The following is a 15,956-nucleotide window of genomic DNA, read 5'->3' as shown; positions in this document are numbered from 1 at the left end:
AAACAATCCGAAACCCTTAAATCATCATCAACATCTCCAGTATTTGTATTTTCACCTGCTTTTAACTTTATCTGGAGGAGTTAATGCAGGTAGCCTAAGTCGTGTTTCAGTTGCTGATCCAACAAGAGGGAAAAAATAACCCAATAAATAGGATTTCACATCACTTTCCAGTGGTGGAGTGTGTTTAATTTCCAGAACCAAGCGTAAAATCAAGAGGATGGCTGTGGAAATTAAGAAGAAGAAGAAAAAAAAAATCATGATGACTTCTGAAAGCATGAGGCGTCCTCCATCGAGTGACTCCATCAGCCAAAGTGCGCTCTGGTGCTGAGGCGGTACATAAGAGCACCGTCCCACTTTCTCCCTTAGCAGTGCGTTAGGCTCGTAAGGCACACTCAGTGCGCGCCAGCCACAGCAACACTTCACTCACACGACTTTCAGCTCCACTGGGACACCTGGCTCACAGGTTGAGTCCACACTAGAGGGCTGTTTTCTTTTTGTTTTGGTTTTTTTTTCCTGATTTTGACTCCAGGAACGAGAGCTGCTGCCAGCTGGAGAGTTCTAAGCACGCTTAAGCATACACTTGGACATTTCTCTTGATTCTCTTGAATGATGGATCTGAAGTTGTTGTGCTGCGCGGTGCTTTTCCCTATCCAAATCTCCCTGTGCGTCCTGAAAGCCGCGGTGCGTTTGCTGATGCCGCAGAAGCGCAAAGATCTCGGCGTGGATGTGGTGCTCATCACTGGAGGAGGCAGAGGAATCGGACGACACTTGGCCAAAGAATTCGCCAAGCAAGGAGCCAGAAAGGTACTAAAGTCTACTCACAGGCTACAAATGAGCTTTAGGGTGCATTTTAAAGGAGTGTGTCAGAGAGAGCATGCCCCTCTGCAGGTCGTTCTTGGCTAGATCAAACTTTGAGGGTTTAAATCTGAAACAGAAAGACTGAACCAGATTTTAATCTGGAAATTCTTACTACAGATCTTATCTGTCTCCATTCTGGCACAGCCCTGGATAGTGCATGTAATATTGGGTTAGGGAACGTGCCAGATCTTACAAGGGCACTGAATAATTGCATACCCTTGAATGTTCAACTGTGAAACTACTGGAGTAATAGGGTTATAATAAATCTCCCACTGTTCCTTACAGTATGGGGTAAACCATGCACAAAATGTTTCCACATATCCACAAAGTTTGCTTCTACCCTATACTTTCTCCACGTGATGGCATTAGTTAATGTGTCTAGACTCCAGACATAGCACTTGGATTCAAATGAATGCAGACTCGGTTGTATTTCATGTGCCTCCTCAGATTCTCCTCTGCAGGCACACAAACACAGGTGTTTCCTAAGCCTTTCTGCCTTTACAAATGCCCCACAATGGAGTGCTGACAGGCAAGACTGACTGTTTTGTTGAGTTTAAATGATCTGTGACTTTTTAACCTTCTCTCTCATAACTTCCCTGTACTCAGGGGAAAAAAAAAAAAACCTTACAGTGAACCAAAAGTTCACCAAAGTTCAACACATCATGGCCACTATTTTCTTGGCAGCACAGTCAAAATTCAAGCTCGAGAACAATCCTTTAAAAGTTCAAAGAGAACCTTACTGAAACCTTACAGAAGGATATTTGATATCATTTAGGTGCAAGTTTTTTCGACGAGAATGAGTGACAGGAATAACTGTTCTACTTTACGAGACTATGCGTGTGAGTCAAGGTAAGTGTACGTGAGGAGATCATGCTCAGGAGTGTAGGCGTGTACATCTGTGTATGTGTGTGGGTGTGTGAATGGATCACATGCAGGTGGTGTAGTAGGCAAAAGCACCTTACAGATTGGTTATGACAGCCAAGTTCATTGGTAGGTCAGCCAGTTTTAGTGGAGTAGGGCTGGTGATGTCATCAGTGTTATTGTGCAGGCTGCAGAAAGACTCAAACTGAAAGCCACAGGAATAGAGCTGAGTGAGTGAATGTGTGTGTGTGTGTGTGTGTGTGTGTGGAAGCCAAGCAAAGCAGGCATACACATGTCAGGAAAGTCTCTCCACTTATCTCCTGTCCTGAGACTGATAAACTGGAACACATCATGGGAAAAAGTTTTTTTTTTTTGTTTTTTTTTAGACTCAGACTCATTGGTTTGAGCCTTGTAAAGATTCTTAATGCTTACTCAATATTTTCCTGGTCGACTCACACATCAAAAGCAAATGTGTGACATGCAAATGTGTGACTATGAAGCTGATTAATCAAATCAGTTTTTTTATTGGTGTGAAAGAAGAGAGAGAAAAACAAACACTGGCATGTATCTACAAAGTAGAATTCCCATAAGGAAGTTGTAGAGTATGTAAATGGTATCGTGTTGAGGTAAAAGCACAGAGGCAGGAGCTCCATGGCCCAAGTCTGACCCCAGAAACACTGCTCCAGTGGCCCTGCTGCTTGAACTTTTACTGATAATGGGACGCTCTATGTGTGTGTGTGTTGATTGCGACACTGATTGGGCACGAGTCAGGAGGCTTGCCGTTCTTTTGAGAGCCCACACCTGTTTCCTACTGATCCAAGTACTCTCTCTGTCCCTCTATTTCTGTCTTTCTCTTTTTCTCTTCTCCCTCGCTGAGATATTAAGCAGACAAGAAAGGATTCATCAGGCGACTGAACCGTGTAATGCCTTTGAGCGTGTGTGTTTGTGTATGAGTGAGAGAGATGAAGATGGACGGGCCGAGGGAGGAGGACTCATTCTTGTGTTACCTTTCTCTGACCCCCTCCCTGAATGACATATCTAATAGCCAGTGAGTGGAGCAGCCCCCGCAGGCCGACCCCTTCTGCTATCACTCTCACTGGCTCTACTGCAGAAAGATACAGGAATACATCATTGACTTTTCCCCAAAGGAACTTCGGCTCTTTGTTTGTGTAATGATTTTTGGCGATCACAGGGATTGTTGTATGTTCTGGGTTGCATTAAAGGGATACTTTTGTGTTCCTCAACCTTATGTCTATGTATGACTTCTGTACTGTATGGCAATTTCCACAGACAAACATTTCCACAGACAAACATTTCCGCAATGTAATAAGAAAAGAACAGAGAACCGGTTGACGCAAAACTCACTTATAATCAAAGTCTAAGGGCAGTTGTTGTGGCAGTGAATAAACGTTTGTGTCAAATAGTGACTTCAGCCAAATTAATCTCTCAATGTGTCAAATTAGAGTCATTTTAAAAATGAGACCATGTCAGAGTAAAGAATTTGTGGTTTTGTGTTAGAGAATTTCTCAGTGTGCCTCAGACACAAAAGTGCCTCAATTTTGCTCTTTTTGTGACAAAAATTGTCTAATTCTACAACCTTTACTGTTAGTGTGTATAAAATTTTGTTGTATAATCACATGATCATAAATGCTTACTGACAATTTAATAACTTCCATTAATAGGTTGTGAATCGACAGGAAGTGTGTTGAAATTCTTGTCTGTGCTAATCCCAGGAATGACAGATGTGGTGATGAGAAAAGGATAAGGATGAGAAGAGCTTGAGTATTCCTTTAATCCTCAAGCAGGTTTCTGGATGCACTGTTCTGATTTTGATTTTTTTTTTTTTTTTTTCCAGATCATTCTTTGGGGCCGTACGGAGAAGTGCCTGCGAGAGACGTGTGAGGAGATCTCCATGACGGGGACAGAATGCCACTACTTTGTGTGTGATGTGGGAAATAGGGAGGAGGTGTACGAACAGGCCAAGGTGGTGAGGGAAAAGGTAACGTAAAACACGCCATGTCTGCACTGCTCACTTCACCTCCAGGGAGCGGAGTGTTATTGCAGTGAATGAAAAGGCGGTACCTTATGGAACATGAGGTCCATCAACATTAGATTAAAGGAATTCAATTACAAGAGCAAAACACCTGGAGGCAGATTTAGTGAACAAGAAAGTCTCCCGTTGTAACTGTAATAAAACTGAAGGAAGGGGTTTTTGCGTAGGCTGAAATTTATAGACGGAGCTGTTGACAGGAAAATGAGTAACACAACTGACCTTAAGAAATGTTTTAAAGCTGAGTTGGCTTCAAAAACGCAAACTTGTCATCAGACAGGGTATGGAAAGGAAAGGAACTCTTGAATGATAAATGTACACAGGATAAGAATTATATACACAAAGTAACACAAATATCTCTGGGGAGATCAATAAACCGGGACATTTCTGCTTCTTTAAAAGGTTGGGGATGTGACTATTCTGGTGAACAATGCAGCAGTGGTTCATGGGAAAAGTCTGATGAACAGTGACGACGATGCCCTTCTAAAAACGCAGCACATCAACACACTTGGGCAGTTCTGGGTAAGCAAAAAGACAAACACCAGTGTTCAGGCTCATTCTGTTCTCCTGAGCACATGCAACAGTATTATCCCACAGTAACCTTCTACTGAACCCAACAATTGCACATGGGCTTCTTTGTGAATTTCAAAACATCTCATACTTATTTAAACACTTTCCAATCGTTTGGCTTGCTATCTGTTTTGGAATATTCCCCTCATAATTAATCAATGTTATTGCCAAGAAGAGGAAAAAAGTCTGTTTTAAACATCACATTCCTCATATGAAACAATCAAGAGGCTCTTATAGAGAAGTTCGGAAACAACAAACCCAGTCATGATAACTGGCTGCTCTTCAAAAAAAAGTCCCAGAGCTGCATTTCCAATAAAACACTGAGAGTGAAGTTGAGACTGCATTACAGGAATGTTCAGAGGAAATCTGGTTGATTCTATCAGTCCAACATTTGTCTGCATTGCTCGGAACAAATTTATAGGCGACGATAATCAGAGGTGACGTTCATATGTTTTAGATATATGTTAAGTAACCACTGCCGAAGGTGGTAGTTAATTTGTTGAGCTCCTAATTTAAAACACATGAAGGGGTTGAAAGAGGAGGCTTTGATATGTCGGGGCATTGCAAGGCCAGTGGGCAGATGTAATAATAGTAGTTCGCAATCTATTAATCCTTTGACTTGAGATCAAACGCCGAACGTGGGCCAAAATTCAAACATCTGCTAAATGAATCAGTTTAGCAGGCTGCGTGATTTTCGGGACTTACTGAATCCCACAGTGTCGCAACAATCCTAACCGTATTGTGCCGAGGTCTTTCTTTTTTGTTATTCGTCAAGCAAGCTGTAGGAAGAGCCTGAAGAAGCTGAATAATGTGAAATGGGTCCCGTCTCTTTTCCCAACAGACCACGAAGGCTTTCTTGCCTCGCATGCTGGAGCTGCGCCATGGCCACGTGGTGTGCATCAACTCCATCCTCTCGCTCTCTTCCATCCCTGGGGCCATCGACTACTGCACATCCAAAGCATCAGCCTACGCCTTCATGGAGAGTCTCACTCTGGGCTTGCTGGACTGTCCAGGAGTGGACTGCACCACCATACTACCCTTCCACACAGACACAGAGATGTTTCAGGGCATGCGAGTCAGGTACTGTAGTGCGACCTGGCCAATTATTTCATTACTGTCATTATTCCCACTCTGTGGTCAAATCATTCTGTATTATGTTTGGCAGGTTCCCTCAGCTATTTCCGCCTCTGAATCCTGAAATGGTGGCTCACAGGACTGTAGATGCAGTCAGGACCAACACTGCGTTCGTTGTGCTGCCATGGACCATGCACTTTCTCGTCATCCTCAAGAGGTTCGTTTTCTAATACTGCTGTATTTTTGTTGAAAAAAAAAAAAAATTCTCTCCATGTAAATACCTGAGTTTCTTTCTTTTTTTTTGCCACAGCCTCCTCCCACAAGGTGCTCTGGAGGAAATCCACAAGTTTGCAGGAAGCTATACGTGCATGAACACATTCAAGGGACGGACTTAAATGAGTTACTGCAGGGAAGGATGGAATGTGAAAAGTCCTTTAATCAAACTGAATGCGAGCACTGTGTCCCTGGAACAGCAAACGAGTTGTAGAGAAGGACTTCAGGATCATGGGGATCGGTGTATCACGGTGGCTTGTTTATCCAGCATAAATTTCACAATGGATGTAATTCATCATGAAGTCATGATTTGTAGTTGCGTCTGCTGGAAATATTGATGTGTTAGTCTAAAAGACTCACAGGCTTGCTGACGAGCGTGCACCGTGAGCTCGGTGGGAATACAGACTGAATAACAGATAGATTTTCTGAAAGAAAAAGTTCTGGAAACATCTGAAGTCTTCAAGTACAATTACACACAGATGCCATGGATTTAGTGAAAGTTGTAGAATGTTACTAATTTCACATGCTTTTTAGGTAACTCGATGCAAGTTCCTTCTCCAGCATGTTGTAAATAAATCCAGCGTATCTATCTCAACATTACTGTCAACACTAAATAAACAGTATTTGATAAGAAAATAGCGCCAGTGAGCAATATTTTGTGTGGATTCATTCGGGTTAGAAATGTACGTCCCTGGCAGCGAGCATGTTCTTTCTGGGCCAAAACTCACAGGCATTTCATGGTCAGCATTCCTGCGCCGCAGGCCGGCCAAATATAAGCTCATGGCGCTCATGGCAGGGTTGTCAAAACACAGGCAGTTCTTAACAGGAAAGCATGCTGCAAAGGGTCGGCCACTGGAGGGCTAATGGATGCCTTTCAGTGGGTTTATTCAAATAATCATGGCTTACCATCATCGTTTTAAGCTTTGTCAAACGTGCTGTTAGAAATGGGCTACATAAAAATACCCCTGATTTATTTCTGCATTTTTTGGACTTGATGAGAGGCCCGTTGACCTATTACAATATGTTTAAATATTACATTTCCCCAATTATATGTCAACCATTACACAAAAGTACCTTAAAACACATTAACGTAAATTAGCACTGAGGCTGGATTTCTTTCTTTCCAGACTGTAATCAAATCTGAACAATTGATTAGAAACTGTCAGTGTAAGTCTATAAAAGTAAATATTTCTGCGCTATCCGTTTTTGGCAGGTTTTTCCAACCAGTGTGACACAAAATTGAAGTAAGGGCTTCAATTCCCAACCTTGGATCTTCATACAGCCACTATTGCCAGTGGAAGTTTTTCATGTGGGATCATGACATATCACTGTGTCATGGGCTGCACGTGTGTTGGAGAAGTCAGCTCAAATCTCAGAGGGCGAGTTCAGAGCAAGGTTAGCCAAATAGGAGATTAATGTGAGGAGGCTGTTGGATGGACAGTTCACCCTGTGATGAACTCTGTCAAGGGAATAGAAGGGCTTCACGAGAGCCAGCACAGGTGGAAAAGACGGACCATACTGGCTGTTCTGAGACACTGCAGGGGCACGTCACACTTCATAACCCTGTTACAGTACATAACCTGGATACGGTTACATGTTAGTCCTGGATATGATTATGAGCTTGTTGCTACATTCATCAGATGTTAATTCAAGTTTAATTTGATGTTTAAACTTCTTTTCAACCTCTGTTTAGTTACATTAGTTTCATTTTCCATAGAATACCACTGCTGTGACTTTAAAGCATTCTTGGGTCATTCTGAGGTTTAAAATGTTTTCTTCTTAACTGATCAAATTACCAGTTCAGTTTCTTGAACACATTCTTCCACTCAAAACACATCAAAAATCTCAGAGTCGATGTGTCAAGTGAAACCTGGAAATCAGGTAGAACACTGACAGATGGCTGAACAATCCAGAACCGACGCTGTGAACATTTCTTTTCCATTTGGCTCACAATATAATAACGTTTAACATTTAGACAGATTACCCTGGATACACAGTGAAATCCTTAAACCAAACTTGCTGGTGCTAACAGCCTGGGCTCCATGGGCTGGCTGGCATTGTGTACATCCATCATTAAGTCGTGTGCAAGCGGGGGAAAGATAGACAAATGCTCTCTGAGCTGCTCCTCAGTGAGGGGGAGACCCTGGAGCTGCCATTACACTGTCAGTCAAGAAGAAGAATTAAGGCGGAAGGTTGCACATCATCGGGTTTATAAAGAGTTCACACAAGTCTGCAAAGGAACATTGTGATGAAGGACAACAGTTAAAAATAAATCATACAAAAGCAAAACAGCAGAGAAGAATTATTTCAGATTATCTTCATATAAATTCTCATATTAATGATCTCTGTGACAATGATATGAGCCTCACCTTTCCTTGGAATTACGAAATTAAGGACTAGTATATTCAACTGAGAAGTACAAAAACACAAGTGACAGATAGATAGATACATAGACAGACAACAGATAAGCAAACAAACAAATAAATACAAGAAACCGCCCCATAAGAATGGCTTCACATTTCATGAAATATGCATAAGCAGAAAAAACATGAAAAATAAAAACAAAATTCTACATGTATCTAAAAAAACCCACCCCAAAACATTCAGGCATTTATTCGTTTGAAGGCTGGATATTCTTAATTAATGAAAAAGCTTTAAAGGGTAAAACCAAACCAAAACAAAAAGATTCATTTGAATCTAAAAACCACAAGTTTTATTAGGCTTTACAATATATACACTTAAAACAATGAGATTTACACAATGCGTGATTCACCTGACGTTTCTGGGCAGTTGTCTTTTCCTACTACCGTGTAACACTGCTGCACTGAACTGGTACGTCACATGTATCCTCTTACATAAGCATTTAAAATGATGATGTGATGATGTGATTTAAAATGCTTACGTATCCCCACCGATGCGGGGAACTACTAACGCAAAGAAAAGTCCCTTCAAATTTGTTAACTTTGTTACTGGAAAACGTTCAAGCTGATTAAAGAAAGCATCACAGAAATTCACAAAATGAGGAAAAACAAATCATTCATATCTGACATTCTTTTACATTTGAAGTAGTTGGAAGATGGGTAGGCTATCATGACCTCAAATACACACAGCTGAGTAAGAGAGTGAAGGATGAATTAATTAATTTCAAGGTCTTGTCTTTGGTCGTTTGTAAACCTGTTAACATACAATTACTAACTTGTAAACTTAACGTACATATATGCATAGATCAGTGTATTTTAAATGATTTTAATAGCAGTGGTATGATACAATTAGAAATAAAAACAATGTGCAGAAAATAATATTATGAGAAGAAAAAAAGAGGTGTTCAACTAAGCATCAGAGTGCAATTATTCAGTAGATTTGCTAATTTAATCCTTATATGTGTGGTGGTCTGGGAAAACCCGTCAGATGTCACTGTGGCTGAATTGTGGAAAACGGCCAGTGATTTACTTTGACATATCTACTACTTAAGAAAACAAGTAGTTTTCATCAAAACATCATGGAAATGTATTTATTTGCTTTATATTCTTGTCTAGGATTTCTACAAAGCTCATGGTGGGTAAGGAGCCAGTTTAACAAACACAGCAGTAAATGCAGTCAGTCTGCCTAAAGATGCCTAAAACCTCACTAGGTAAGTGTGATTTCCTCACACAGTGAAGGTCATGCTTTGATCAGGTTGTCAGATGCTTCATTATGTGCTGTAGCAAAATGTACACAAGTCTAATCAAATTAGTTTGTAAACAGGTACCAAAATGGCCGCAACACTGCTGCACCATCACATCATCATCAAAACAGAGAACAACAATGACAGTGGACAACAATTTTAAATTGTCTAATAAAAATTTGGCCAACAGTACAGAACTTTTACTTCAGCTGATAAGACTGAAGAGACTGAGGTGGATGATAAATAAACTTGAACTTATGTGATAACACATGCAACAGATAATCTAATTGTTGTATGTTAACCTGAATTCAAATGTAATCAATAATTGCTTTTAGGCAATGAATGCATTGTGTGCCTCAAGTGTAACTGGAATTGAATCTTGGGCATAACCAGAATTTAAAATGCTCTAACTTTACTTGTGGTTGAGATACGTGAAAAGAAAAAAACACATTTCAGTTCGGAAAAACTCGCACTTTTCACAATTTCATATTGTAGAAAATGTCACAGTTTGACATATGTGAATGGTTTTCCCAGACTGCCACACAAATATATTTAGTGGTAGACAATGGATAAATGAAAATCAGCATCAATCAGGGGTACAAATTTTGAGGTATAAAAAATAAGATATCATGCAAAAGGAAGGAGGATCTAATAATTAAGAAAAAAAAAAAGAACACCAGCAACAAAAAAGGCACCAAATCTTGCACAATCTTGCATTTGCAATCTTTGCCAGATTAGCAATTGTTTATTTGCAACAAAAGCAATAAATCTACATGTCCAGGCCAAATGTCAAAGTATTCGTGATTATTGTAGTGATTAAATTATTATTGAGTCTCATTCTGTGCTATAGACTTTAGTGAACTGTTTGTGTTTCAAACAGCAGGCCTATATATTATTACTGAAGATTTACAAGATTTTATTTTTTTTCAAATGCCACTATCATGGAAAATAGTTTATAGAAGGAAAAGAGATATAAATAAATAAAATTCTAGTGGTTTCCTTGTCAGGGCTCTTCGGCATGATGAAATATTATTTACACTTCCCTGTAGCTGTTAATCGTGTGTGTGTGTGTGCACTGTACTTACGCTACAGTAAGCAATGAGGGCAGCAGCAATTTCTTACATCTACATCAGTGCAATTTCCTCAACCACACAATTCTCTCATTTACATAGAAAACTATTTTAAAGGCAGTTTTGTACATTAATCTTGTCGCTCAAATTTCCACAATATGTACATGACAAGTGACATACTGGCTATAACTGGCCTATAAACAAACATATACAAGATTAGTTTTATGCATAATTTTAGCAACAGTAACCACTCATAAACTATATAGACATCTGTAAAACAAAATAGCAATCTTCTATGTTTAACAGAGGAGTAAAATCTTGCATATTTGCCAGTCAAATGTGCTTGATGGAGAATATTACAGTAGACTAGTTTGCATCATGAAACCAATCCTTCAGTGAGAGCATGTCTGCCTAAATGTGAGTACTCACTTTTCATGTATGCCTTAAAAACAGTGCAAGAAAATAAACAGACATCTACCAAATGCGAGTTAATTTCGTCAGCAGTCCAATAGTAAACTATCCTCGTTCTCACTGGGGGGTAACATGAGCTGCTGCTCATAGTAAAGGCTCTTGGCGTAGTTGACTTCTTGCGAGATCTTCACTGCCAGGCTCTCACTTCGTACGTGAACCTGGTGGAAAGAAAGGGTCAGCGTTTAAAATGTCAGACTAAGAGTGCTTAAGGGACAGTTTATTTATTTACAGACTAAATTATCCGGACAAAGCCAGAATAAATAGCAAGCTTTCTTACCATGGGCTTTTGATGTGATGGGCCTGGAATGGCTACCCCGCTACTAGTGCTTTCAGCCTTCTTGGTGAGCTGAACATACACTTTCCCATGATCCTTGGAAACCAGGCAGTGGTAAAGGTCATCATATTTTACCTCGAGAAAAATGGCTTCCCGATCCACATATTCCCCGGGTTTAAGGAAGTACACGACTTTAGAGGAGATGAGCACACAGTAGGTGTCTATGGGCTCCACGGCAATGAAGCTATAGAGACAAACGAGGACCAGAGGAATGAATCAATGTATATACTAGAGTATATATAACACTACATACTACATATACACAAATATACAATATTGTTTCATGTTTCAGCAAAAAAAAGAAGAAAACAAAAGAAAAAGTGAATCACTGTGTAGCTATCAAAACTCCTGTTCCAAAATACTCTAAGTATTGTGAAAAGAAATAAGATGCAATCCAAACTGCACATCTTGTGCATAAATTTAAAATAAATGCATAATAAGTATCTACTGGCTGTCTCACTAGCGGAAAGTCTGAGGCTAAACGAATTTCGCTTGCTGTGTGTGCAGGGAGGTGAATTAAATTTCTGTGTGTTGAATTGACTCCTAAGCTTTCAACGCTTGGAATCAGTAAATCGACTCGTTTTGGGATCGACTTTGACGTGAACCAAAAGCTTGATGACTTCTCATTAAAAATATATTGCGTATGCTATAAATAAACTACTTTCAAGCTGATTGATTCAAATTGCTTCCCTACTCAGTGCCAAACATTGCATAATGCACATGCAGCTAGAAAACCAGATAAGCTGGGACAACTCAATACACAGCAGTTAATATGCATGATTCAACCTGGGACATCGCACTTCTCAAAGTTTTCTCATATTCCCACAAATGAATGATTGATAAATTGAAATAGTTCTCGCTTGAAAACGAAGCCCACAGCATAGTGCGATGTAAAAGGTTTCCGTACATTAGAGTGTCTAAACGAAGTGACGTAGCAACAGCCTGCTTCATAACACAGTCCAACTAACAGATAATGAAATTTGTTGCCAACTAATTTTTTATCATCAATTTTTATTGATTATTTTGATTAGTTGTTGCAGCTGGATGCATCTGGCTCTGATGTGTGTGGAAGTGTAGTTCATAGCAGTTAGTTCACGCAGTTATTTTTGTTTGTACATGCCCGTGACATTTTCTAATAAATTTAGTTAGTTCTATATCCCAAAATATAAACAAACCAGTAGCCTAATTTAAAGCACCGTGACTCAGATTAGGCAGTTACTAAGGACCACCACATGTTAATATCATCTTTGTCCCACAAGCTACATATCTGACCGTTCACTCATGCCCTAATAAAAGTAAAAACCTCCCACTTGTGTGACTTTTTTGTTGTGTCCCAATCCAATGGAGACCTTTAGTCTCAACCAGATGCCCTTAAATATTTCCGGCAAGCTATCTAAAATAACTAACTAAATAAAAAAATAAATAAAATTATAATATTGTGTTTATATTAGGTTATATCCCTCGTTTAGATGTATGTGCTTCTGGATGTAGCCACAAACAATGGCTTTTATGGTCATTAGGAAAACTTTATTATTGCTAATAGGTATAGGTGAAGTAGCCTACTTTTTAGACACACAATTCAGTACATATGTTGTTTTGTATACAGCTATAAAGAGAATGTAATGTTTTCATTACCATGTACTGCTTTTCCTCTCTGTCAACACACCATAAAAGCATAAAACCTTCTTTTTGTAATATACAGGCTTTATTCATGCCTAGAAATTTTGTGCAAATTCAGAATTAATATTAACACACGTGGCTACAGGTCTGTGGTACACTATAGAGGCAGTGATTCTAGTGAAAGCACAGCGAGGCTGTGTGAGGGAGTCTGGTGAGCTCCAGGAGAGAATAATGGCTTTTGTGGCACCTCTGAGGGGAGAGAGGTCAGCTGGGCCACAGGAGGGGCACTGATTTGGATGAATTACCCCACAGAGGGAGCGAACACCTATCCTGGCTCAGCTACAAGCGCAGAAGCAAAGCACTGAAACCACCTGAAGCTGCTGCATGCTCAAGTTTGTCAGGAATATTCAAATGCCCGAATTCTACAGTTCTTCTATTAATTAAAAAATAATAAATGTGTGGTAAAAAAAAAGTCCAGATTTTTTCTGTCTCTGTCCCAGGACTGTAATAATGTATATCATACCCAGGAAGTAGCTTGAATGTAGGCAATAAGAGGCATTGTTTGTGATACAGACAAAAGGAAAAAAAAAAAAAAAACATTATTCTGCTGACTTATTATCTAGCATGCATTTCTTAACTGCTGTATTATTCTTATTTTAAAAGCCATTTTCTCTGCTTATAGGTCACATAAGATGATAAATGAATGTGATGCTGTGGATGTATGAGAAGTTTAAGTTTGCATACTTACTATTCAGAGTGGATGTTATCTGTGAGGCGAAAGAGTTGCTCCTGTCCATCGGCCTGTGTGGAGGAGAAGCGAGGGAGCAGACCCTGAGGGCCCTTACAGCAACGGGGTTTCCTCACGCGCTGCACACACAACCTACCACACACACACACACACACACACAGATCTAACTGTGGAAGAATGTAAGCTTCACAAAGAAGAATGTCTAGTCTCATAAAGGCTAATTCTGATTTTGTGCAAGTGATCAAAATGAACATTGCACAAACATGTACAAACAGAACAATATTTTGTTTGACCTCCATTCTGGTTCACAATACCCCTTTGTGAGACAATGTTTATACATTCAGACACATATTGTTGCTGAAAGCAGAGGTCTAGAGAGCCGAAAAGAAGTGCAAGTACTTCTATACAAGGTGCTGATAGAAAGCTTACTCAATGATCACAATTATTTCCTCTCATCTTATGTGACTAATGAATAACAAATAAAAATGTGTGCCTTTTAGCTCCCACAGCCAAACGCTTGATCAGACGAATAGCACAGTTCAGTTTTAGCAGCCCACTAAAGCAGCATGGTTTAGGTCAAACAGGACAAGTGGTTCCAATGTCAAAGTAAAACTGGAGTCTCACTTCTCCTAAGATTGACCCTCTCCTTGGCTGCCACTGCCGGCTGAACTGAAATTCCTACATCTGGCTTAAATCTGGGCTCACAGTCATTTGATTAGAGCTGATGGTTTCCAGTTGATTCACAAAGACGCCAGTGTGTTTCTCTTCTCTGTTCTGTTTAAACTGTGCCCTGCATTTCTGCAGCTGCTGCTGCTAATCTAAACCTGAGGTCTGAATGAAAGGCATGAGGGAAAAAGCACAAGTAACGATGGCTATTGGTAAAGAACTGACCTTTTGCTAAATTATTAATTGGGGAAAAAGACTTATAACAGGTACAAGTCTCAGTGATCTCAGTGAAATGAAAACCAGAAGCCAATCTTTGCTTACAAAAAGAGGCCATAGTTGACCTGGGAAAATACAAGGTGTATATACAGTAATAAGCTAGAAAATTCTAAAACTGTGTTTATAGTACAGAGGACTTAGAAAAAATATCTCATCAACAAGATGAAACCAACATTTCCACATGTCCTTGGCCGACTCTCTGAGACATGGACTATAATCATAACCATAAGTCATGAGATCTGGCCCTGAGTATCCAATGAGACTTCTAACCTCTCCCCCTCTAGCCTCACCCATCGCTCTAAAAGGCACTTGCACATAATGCCCTACACTCGATTGTGCTGCTGGAACAATAGAGTTCAACTCCAGGTCAGGCTCAGGGCTTGGAGTCCAGCCAATCAGCTGTCAATGGGTGCAAACAAACAGCCCTTACTTCATGCTCACTTCCGAGAAGAGCATGAGCAGCAGACCTGAGGGCGGAGCCTGAGAGTAATCCAGTAGTACAGCAGAGGTGTTTCTTTCAGCACACCACACCACACCCACATGATCAGGTGAGGTGAAGTACTGGGCATCAAGCTCTGTCAAATAATCTTCAAAATACTCACTGGAAACTTTATTTCAAACTTCTTTCAAGTAGGTTCTTTTTAAGATAGAATTAGTGCTCCTTGTACTCTTGTGAATTTATTGTGCACTATATGAAAGACCAATAATCATAGTTGTTATGGAAATGTTTCTTTTTGACTTGACTATTAAATCATTTTCCAACTTTCTTTTTAATCACTGAACATCAATGAATAGCAATGAACAGCTGATAACTTCAAGAAAAAAGACTTCAAGTTGAAACTATAATGAATTCAGAAACAACTCTGATGCTCATATTCATAAGGTGCTCAAAGGTTCCTGGTTACACAACTGCACTTTTGACTATATAGTATACAGTTCTAGAAAGGAAAATATTTATAATCGTATTATCCTGTGTCACCCAAATGAGGATGGGTTCCCTTCTGAGTCCTCTCAAGGTTTCTCTGTGTTGTTTCAGGGAGTTTTTCCTTGCCAGCATCACCTCTGGCTTGCTCATTAGGGATAAATTTACAAATTTTAAATTTATATCCGGAATTTATATATTTCTCTAAAGCTGCTTTGTGACAATGTTCATTGCTAAAAACACTATACAAATAAAACTGAACTGAATTTTGCTGCATTTAATTTATTTGCTAGGTCCAAGGATCAAGACTGAACAACGCAGTAAAGGATAAAAGAAAGAAAGAAAATGATAGAAATATGATCTCATTGTCATTATTATGAAAATAATTCACAAGGTCACAAATTGTATCTACATCAGGAGTGAAATTTCATTAAAAAATGAAATGAAATGAAATATTTTTTAGGTGATGCAGTGGTGGCCTGTGTGTTATGACAGAAAT

At 39.6% G+C, this 15,956-nt stretch overlaps 2 protein-coding genes across 7 annotated transcripts in view; one reads left to right on the top strand and one right to left on the bottom strand.

Moving 5' to 3' along the window:
* The first annotated feature begins 350 nt into the window (after positions 1-350).
* dhrs3a (dehydrogenase/reductase (SDR family) member 3a) lies at positions 351-6,322 on the top strand. Its single transcript, XM_026920318.3, has 6 exons — positions 351-804; positions 3,575-3,718; positions 4,172-4,291; positions 5,181-5,419; positions 5,505-5,630; positions 5,724-6,322. Exons 1-6 carry the CDS (start codon positions 607-609, stop codon positions 5,806-5,808), a joined length of 912 nt encoding a protein of 303 aa, XP_026776119.2. The 5' UTR covers positions 351-606; the 3' UTR covers positions 5,809-6,322.
* A 2,050-nt stretch (positions 6,323-8,372) lies between these two features.
* The window catches only part of vps13d (vacuolar protein sorting 13 homolog D), a 47,103-nt gene continuing 39,519 nt past the window's right edge, over positions 8,373-15,956 (bottom strand). For all 6 annotated transcript variants that reach the window (XM_053240854.1, XM_026920748.3, XM_053240857.1 and 3 more), the window contains 3 exons: positions 13,594-13,725; positions 11,169-11,409; positions 8,373-11,049 (listed from right to left, as the gene is read on the bottom strand). In XM_053240854.1, the coding sequence (XP_053096829.1) occupies positions 10,918-11,049; positions 11,169-11,409; positions 13,594-13,725 (505 nt within the window). In that variant the 3' untranslated portion in view covers positions 8,373-10,917. The remainder of the gene's footprint in view (positions 11,050-11,168; positions 11,410-13,593; positions 13,726-15,956) is intronic.

This window comes from Pangasianodon hypophthalmus, chromosome 16 (genome assembly GCF_027358585.1).
Source record: "Pangasianodon hypophthalmus isolate fPanHyp1 chromosome 16, fPanHyp1.pri, whole genome shotgun sequence".
Lineage (NCBI taxonomy): Eukaryota > Metazoa > Chordata > Actinopteri > Siluriformes > Pangasiidae > Pangasianodon > Pangasianodon hypophthalmus.
Note: the sequence above shows the minus strand (reverse complement) of the source record. Positions and strands in the feature narration are given on the sequence as shown.

Excerpts from the sequence above, each read along its gene's own strand:
- dhrs3a (XM_026920318.3), top strand. The coding sequence starts at position 607 with ATGATGGATCTGAAGTTGTTGTGCTGCGCGGTGCTTTTCCCTATCCAA. Across the intron at positions 805-3,574 it reads CCAAGCAAGGAGCCAGAAAG|ATCATTCTTTGGGGCCGTAC; the intron begins GTACTAAAGTCT and ends TTTTTTTTCCAG. Across the intron at positions 3,719-4,171 it reads CCAAGGTGGTGAGGGAAAAG|GTTGGGGATGTGACTATTCT; the intron begins GTAACGTAAAAC and ends CTTCTTTAAAAG.